General features: G+C 43.6%; 1 protein-coding gene across 1 annotated transcript in view; it reads left to right on the forward strand.

Annotated features, from left to right (window-relative positions):
* The first annotated feature begins 6027 nt into the window (after positions 1-6027).
* Positions 6028-8417, forward strand: part of RUVBL1 (RuvB like AAA ATPase 1) — a 76857-nt gene continuing 74467 nt past the window's right edge. The window contains exon 1 of the mRNA XM_007953208.2: positions 6028-6168. Coding sequence (XP_007951399.1) covers positions 6028-6168 — 141 coding nt within the window. The remainder of the gene's footprint in view (positions 6169-8417) is intronic.

Consider the following 8417-nt stretch of genomic DNA (forward strand, 5'->3'; position numbering starts at 1 on the left):
TAGAAGGGCCAGCTTTGCTGGCTATGATATTCAGCATTTAGTCCATTGTCCTCTTTCTTTATTTCTCCTGGGATATGGAAGTGATTCCTGGAGGAGCAGCAAGCAGCTATCTTTCATAAGAACCAAAGCCACCTCCTAAAGATGGTGCATTAAACTAGCGGCGCAGTGGGAAAATCTCATTTTTATTGCTAAGCGCATGGTAAGGACCAGCATGAATCCAATTCCCAAGTGGAAATGAATCCTGCCCTCACCTTCCTACATCTCTGTCCTCATTACCAGCGACCCAAGCATCCTCAGCCACCCAAAGCTGGTTTGGAGCTCACAAGTTAAAAATACTTTGTCTTTCATGTTACCAAATAGGCAGATGCCAGGCCTTGGCTGGCTCTCACGTCCCCTGTGTGTGTGTTAGTTCCTTGTAACCCCTCACAGAATTTACAGAGAATATCCTATCTTCTTCAGTAGTGATACTGCCTCGGAAACCCAAGGAGGGGTCACTATGAGTCAGGTCCAACTTGATGGCACATAATAACAACAACAACAATCCATACTTAAAGTTACCCACTTATTATAACCAGAAAGGATACAAATGAAGAGACGCAGAGAGCACAGTCTAAGAGGGGTCCCAGCCTACTGACACCCAGGATGCACCAACCTCTTGAGAGAAGATAATCTCCAATTCAGAAAGCCCCAACTGTCATGTTCAGGGCCTTTTATTAGCTCAGTGCATAATAGTGGTTAATCAATCACTGAATATGTCTGAGTGACTAAATCATGCACCTCTCCCTTTCTGAGGTTATCTGGCCTGGAATGGTCTTTGTGGCCTCCATCCATTTGCATAAACTTTGAAGCGTTGTCTAGCTGTCTAGGAAACAAAGATACTTACATTACTGGCAAATTCCAATGATTATCTTTCAGGAAGGAGTCATGGTGGTGCTCAGATACTAACCAAAGAGTTGGCTGTTCAAGCCCACCAGCTGCTCCACAGGAGGAAGATGAAGCAATTTGTTTCTGCAAAGATTTTACAGCCTTGGAAGCCTTCTCAGGCAGTTGTACTCTGTCCAATATGAGTCCGCTATGAGTCAGAATAGACTTGACATCAGTGGTTTTTATTGGTTATCTTTCAGGACCAAAGACAAAGGTTGAATTGGGTTCTTTGTCTTACAGGGAGCAAGAAGAAAGAAGTGGTCCCTGTATGTTTTATACTTCACGTTGCATGGAAACAGTCCCCTTATTCGCTCAAGCCTCTGTGAGTCTAATTTTCTGTTGCTTGAAAACAAAAGCATTCTTAATGATAGTTTAAGTGAATTGAGGGTTTCTAGATATGGTAAGTGGTCAATGTAAGGTTGGAGAATGTCTAGAGGATTTGGTGCTTGGGAAGTCATCCTTAACTTTCGAGAACAGCTTCAGTGGAGCAGTAACGGGGACAGTCATGTTGCATTGGGCTGAAGACTAACTGGGAAGAGGAGGGGGCCAGTTAATAAGTAGAGAACTTTGCTGTGAAGAGAAAGTAAGTGATAAGGCAGTCTTGAGAGAGAGAGTCTTGAGAGAGAGAGAGAGAGAGGGAGTGAGATACAGAGTAAGAGAGAGAGAGCAAGAGAGCATGTTCTAATATGGGAAAGATTATTAGGTGCTATCAAGTCTGTTCTGACTCATAGTGACCCTATGTACAATAGAATGAAACACTGCCTGGTCCTGCCCCATCCTCACAATCCCTACTATGCTTGAGCCCATCGTTGCAGCCACTGTGTCAATCCATCTCATTAGGGTCTTCCCCTTTTTCATTGATTCTCTCCTTCATCCAGCATGATGTCCTTCTCCAGGAACCGGTCCCTTCTGACAATGTGACCCAAGTATGAAAAAAAAAGCCTGGTCATTTTTGCCTTTAAAGAACATTCTGGCTGTACCTCCTCCAAGACGAATTTGTTCCAAGAAGAATTTGTTCATTCTTCTAGAAGTCCATGGTAACTTCAATATTCTTTGCCAACACCACAATTCAAAGTATCAATTTTTGTGTGGTTTCCTCATTCTCACATGCATGAGAAGCTACTGAAAATACCATGGCTTGGGTCAGGCTCACCTTAGTCTTCAAAGTGGCATCTTTGCCCTTAAACATTTTAAGGAAAAGTTGAGCATGTTAATATTCTATGGGGAATGATCAGGGAAAATATATGAAAACACAAGGAAAAGAAGGTAATAGGTAGAGGAGGCCTCTGAGAAATGGAGGGATTTCCAGATTATTATCTGCAACCCACTTATTAGGGTTATTAGGGTTACCTTGGCTATGAGGAAGGTCATACCTGCCTTTGAGACAGAACACAAGGAGAATTCAGCAGTGCCTGGCACTTAGTAGAAACTTATGGTAGAGACTAGAAATTGTCTCCCAATCTACGTTCTCCCTTTTTACATAGGAATTGACTTTTTAGCTGAGCACATGTTCAGCTAAAGACTACATTTTCCAGTCTCCCTTACGGTAGTTGTAGCCAATTGATCAAGTTTTGGCTAATGGGGTGTGAATAAAAATGATGGTGCATGATCAAGATTAAAGGGAAAGTCAAGGTTAAAGGAAAGGATCATATACTCTACTTCCCCCTTTCCTCATTCTTTCTGGGCTAACCACAGCCCTTATGCGAGGAGCTGGACTAACCGTTTTGGGCCCTGAGACAGAAGGCATGTGTGGAGTGGCAGAACAACAAGAGAGAAGAAGTATAGTTCCTTCATGATTCTTGAGCCAACACACCAGCTGGAAGGCCTGTCTGAACCCTATATTTCTGTTTAAGCTGGTATTGTTTTGGGTCTTTCTGTCAGTGCAACAGAACTCATATCCTAACTAATGTTGTTGTTGTTATGTGCCATCAGGTCAGACCTGACCCATAGCGACCCCTCCTTGGGTTTCGGAGACTGTATTTCTATGGAAGTAGATTGTCCAACCTTCCTTCTGAGGAGGGCTGGTGGGTTTGAACCACCAGCCTTCTGGTTAACAGTCAAGTGCCTTAGGCAGTATCCTACCAGAGCGTCTAACTAATACAACCCTTAAATTCCCTGGGCAGCTCTGAGGGCTCCGTTAAGGTAGGAGACCATGACTATGTAATGGCTCCAGGGGGCCACTGGATGATTTCCTCTAGCCATTCCCAGCAGCCCCCACAAGGAAGTGACTTGACCTAGGCTTGTAGGTTCAAAAGGCAAATGTGACAGAAGTCAAGGCAAGGAGGGAGCAGAAGGGTTGCAAAGCAACAGGTTGAAATAATGAAGCTTGGAATGAAGAAAAGAGAGGTTGAGGGACTGGAAGTCAAAGAGCAAGGGTCATGGGAATGAGGGAATGAGAGAGTTGGCAGGACTGATTATCACACGGCACAATTCTGGGATGTAATAGTCCAAATACTTGTTTATATATGTGTCATTGCTTTCATCTGGATTTTCAGTGGCACTGGACAGAAATTCAACTCAAACAATCTTAGGCCAAAAAGTAAGTGCCATGTTACATGGCAAGTAAAGCAAGGCTGTATCCAGGAATGCAAAAGATTTCATCAGGAATTCCTTTCTCTCAGCTTTACTTTCCTTTGTGTTACCTTCATTTTCAAGCAGAGTGCCCCCAGGAAGTGGCAATGATGGCACCAATTTGGAAACCCATGTAGAAGAGAACATTTTTTATGATATTTCCAGTAAGAGTGCCAGGACTGAGTGTCACTGGACCAGCAGCTCATATCCCTGAACAATTGTTGTGGCCAGGAGGATGGGATATGGTAATAGGCCAGGCCAGGGTCATGTGTCAAACCTGAAGCTTGGACAGTTACCCAAACCTCTTGGACAAAAAGTTGAGGAGGGGTGGTTTCCTGAAGAAAGTTAGAGTAATGACACCAGAAGAGGGGATAATAATGGGTGGTGAGGAGGCAGAAACAATCCATGTCCACTACTATGGACTCTATCTGCTTTCCATATTCATTCACCTTGTATATCTCAGACTCTGCTCTACCACATGATCTCCCGTTGAAATGAAAAGAAATGGTCTGACACTGAAACAAGGTCCAGATCTTTTCACACTGGGAGTCAGAGATCTGGGTTCTAGGCTTTGTGACTCTGGGCAAGCCCTATCCTCTCTTGAGTTCTAAATTGCCTTCACCTGTAAAATGAAAATATTACTCTAGATTAGTGGGGTTTTGTTTGTTTTGTTTCGTTTTTAGCAATAAAAAGATGGAACAGCCTTGGCAGAAGGGAGAGGAGTGCACAAAGCTATCTCTACTCTCAGCCTTCCCTTTCCATAAACCAAAAAAAAAAAAAAAAAAACTCCACCAAACTCACTGCCATCAAGTCCATTCCAAGGCAGGTAAATTTTTATAGAAGTAGATAGCCTGGTCTTCCTTCCACAGAGTGGCTGGTGGGTTAGCAGTCAAATGCCTTAGGCACTACAGCACCAGAGCTCTTTATATACTGGTGGTAAAAGAGTCCTAAAACGCTGGGATTTAACTGGACCAAGTGGTCTCTAAGATTGACCCTTTGTCCCTCACATATTTGGCTGGAAGGAAATTCTTCATTTTGCTCAGCAATGTGAAGACAAAATTTGGGGCTTAAGATAATAAATGTAAAAAGGTCTTCTCTTTCGACTGCACAATATACAAAGGAGCTAGTCTCACAGAGACTAACAAATATTCCATTACATAGTCTAACCTCACTTTGACTACTAGTTGGGGCAAATTCTTCTTCCTCCAAAGGAATTGGTCCTCACTTAAGGGTAATGACTAGGAATAAGTCAGGTACTAAGGAACCTTGTGGTTTGTCCCAGGGATGATATCCCTAGGGTTGATGAATCATAGGACACCAGTGACAAGTTCAGACTTCCAAGGCTCTGAAAGTGCCAGAAGATCTCATTCACTGACAGAAACCATTACCAAAGTTCATAGTCAAGTTTGCAGAATACATAAAGCAAAATTTCATGAATTCGTGTGTGTGTGTGTGTGTGTGTGTTTGGTGAAGAGTGAGGGAAGTTAGAACATTATTTGAATTCATAAGAAGACTTACTTGCAAGCCAGGTTGTGTGCCCAGGCCCTGAGGTTAAAATAGTGAGCACACAAACATGATCTACAATCTCATAATGTTTGAAGTTCAGTGGTAGAGACAAACATTGACCAAGTAATCATGCAAATAATTACAAACTTAGATTAAACTCAATGCCATCAAGGCATTATGGAAGTTGATATGCTTTAGGCACTACACCACCATAGCTCCTGTTTCAATGCCTACCTAGGCTTTAGGAAAGAGCAGTGGTGGTGCAGTGCCTAAGGCATTTGACTGCTAACTAGAAGGTTGGAGGTTCAAACCCACCAGCCGCTCCCCGGACTACGACACGGCAATCTACTTCCATAAAGATTGACCACCTCGGAAACCCAGCGATGATGTCTTTGTGATGGCAGTGGGTTTAATCTTCAGGAAATAGCTCGCCAGGCTTTTCTTCCCAGGCACCTCTGGGTGGACTCAACTGCCATCGTTAGCAGCCCAGCGCTTAACTATTTGGGCGACCCACGGATTCCAAGCATGTTATTAAGAGTCGGAACACTTTTGTAAGTAACCAAAAGCTCAAGCTTTAGCGTTTTTTAATCTCTAAAACGGGTATAAGTGAAGCCTCGCAGAAGAGTATGACGTTTAAACGTGGGAAGCTGGGAGCCGAAAACTGCAGGGAGTACCAAACGCCGTGATCGGGTAACAGTGTAAGAACTCGCTTCTGGGCCCCAACACGTCACCATGAGGCAGTCCAAGTCCCGGCCTTTCGCGCCTCCCGCCCCTTGCCTCGGCAGGAAGCTGGGACTGCGGGGAAAAACACCCAGTGACACAGACGGAAGTGGCTGGTAGGAGCTGGGCAGGCAGGCGTGATGGGCGTTGTTGTGAGCCAATAGGAAGCAGGGGCGTTCCTACCTCCTCCAATGGCTCTCCAACTAAGGTGGGCCCTTACGATCTGCCCTAGTAACAGCCACATGGTAACCCGGGTTCCCGGTGCGTGGTGTTAGGTCCTGGTTTTTGACTCCTGGCGTCTGCAAAATGAAGATTGAGGAGGTGAAAAGTACCACGAAGACACAGCGCATCGCCTCCCACAGCCACGTGAAGGGGCTGGGGTTGGACGAAAACGGCCTGGCTAAGCAGGCGGCTTCTGGTCTCGTGGGCCAGGAGAACGCGCGAGAGGTGTGGCCCGCGGGCCAGGGAGTGGGGTGGGGGGCGCTAAAGTGGGAGGCCTAGGGGTCAGGGCTGTGCTCTGAAGATCTCGTCCGGTAGTTGCCCCAGGGCGGTGAAAATGAGCTATGTGGGTCGAGAGGCGAGGGTGCCACACTGGGTCTGAGGGAGAGACTGTCCAGTAGAGCAGGTAACGACTCTACAGGGGGGCGGTTGACTGTTAAATTCTTTGAAGCAACAAAAATTGAACTTACTACTCCGTGCCAGGCTCTTCAGGTCCCTGGAATACACTGGGGAACAAGGTAGATAAGGTCCCTGCTCGCATGGAGCTTACAGACGAAAACAACACAATAAACATGTGAACCGGTAAACAAAACAAAAAATAATTTTGGTAGGCAGGGGTCAGTTTCTTCAGAGTTTTGTTGGCCATGGTAGGAAATTTGTATTTTATTGTAAATACTGTTGGAAGCTACGATTTTTTTTTTTTTTTTAAGCGAGGAAATGACCTCTCTTTATAAAAAGTCACTGGTTGCCAAAGACTGGGGACTGAGAGAGGGAGGTGGGAGTTATGGAGGGGACCAGTCTGGTTTATAAGCAAGCTCCTCCTCCCAGCATCCCTTTTGACCATTACAACTAAATCTACTTTTTATTTTTCATTAAGATTAAGTGGCTATTCTAAATCCTTTCAGCCTCCATCCTCCTATTTTTTTGTCAGATGGAAAAATTTGGGGCAGGAGAAGTCACTTCACCTATCCACTTGCCACTGAGCAATAGTAAAGTTGAGATTGAATGCAACTGTATATCTGACTCCCAAATCAGTACTCTCTCTTTGATCTCATAGCCCTGGTCTTAGCCTGCCTGGCTCTAAGGTTATAGTCATGGCCTAGCAGCTACAAGAACCTGAACTTAACATGAAGTTAAGACTGTTTGCTGCACAGCCTAATTGTGCTCTGAAAGAGTCAAATAAAAGTCTCTAGTTTCCATTTTGAGCATCATCTTTCTGATAAGGAAACATTGACAGGTCAAAATGATTTTGAAATTTGTCTTTATGTAGCTCTGCTTACTGAGGACCTGCTACTGCAGATAGCTGACATTTGTTGAATGCTTCCTATATTCCAAGCACTGCTTTCTTTCTCTCATAAAGTTTTATCTCCTCATCTTCTTTGTCACCTCAAACCTAATATTAATTGCCCCCTTCCCATTAAATTATGAGAATTTTCCAGACATAAAAAAGTTGAAAGACTTGTACATTGAATACCATGTGCTTAAATTTTACCATTAACATTTTATTATATTGCTTTTTGACATCTGCCCATCCATTCATCTGTCCATACACCAATACACTTTTGTATTTCAAAGTAAGTTGCAGACATCTTTTAGCATGTATGCCATTAACTGTTAAGAACTCTGTTTTCTGATGAAATTGTGGTTCACAGAGGTAAAATGTCTTGCTTAAGGTCACTCAGATTTAAATCCAATTTTGTCTAACTCCAGAATCCCAAGGTCTTCACTGTGTTGCTGTATGCTTCATAACAACTGTGAGGATAAAGACAAAGTAATATTTATTAAATACCTAGAACCTACCTCATAGGTGCCCAGTATTTACTTGTTGAATTAATAGATATCTGAAGACTTCTGTCATCTATCTGGTCACATCAGCAGCTTCCCTGCTGCTCAGTATTCACATCTGAAAATTGAGGGTTAGACTGGGTGATCTTTTGAGGTTCTTCCACTTCTTTTTAAATATTAGGATTCATTGAACATACCCCACTGGAGAGAAATTGGAGCTTAAATTGGTGGTTAAATGGAAGAGGATATAATCTGTAAATAAGAGTAGTATGTATCCAACATTTGGAAATCTACTCTTTTTCTGCCTTTTTGAATTTCCCAAAGAACTCTGATGCTGAAGCATCAGATTGTATCGCAGGATTCTGTGGCAGACCATAGTGGCTCTTTCATCTTAGAAATATAGCATCTGAAGAAGAGCTTCTGTGTTCTATTAAGGGTACTGCTTTGCTAACTGAGCCAGAAATGGAATATAGCACACACAACACACATTCCTTGAACACTCATTTTCTGAGGGGACCAAGGTACTTCTATAGGCCATAGGGAAGAAAGATATAGGCTATGTTCACAGGGCCCTGTCAATAGGGGAACAGTGTGGTCAGTGCCCAGAGAAGCACCGTAGCATTCCTATAGGCAAGGCAAGTGCACCTTTTAGTTAGTTATATATTAGAAAATCAGCATGAGAAACGGTGTCA

This window comes from Orycteropus afer, unplaced genomic scaffold (assembly GCF_000298275.1).
Source record: "Orycteropus afer afer isolate SDZICR_OR568_19922 unplaced genomic scaffold, OryAfe1.0 scaffold00377, whole genome shotgun sequence".
Classification (NCBI taxonomy): Eukaryota; Metazoa; Chordata; class Mammalia; order Tubulidentata; family Orycteropodidae; genus Orycteropus; species Orycteropus afer.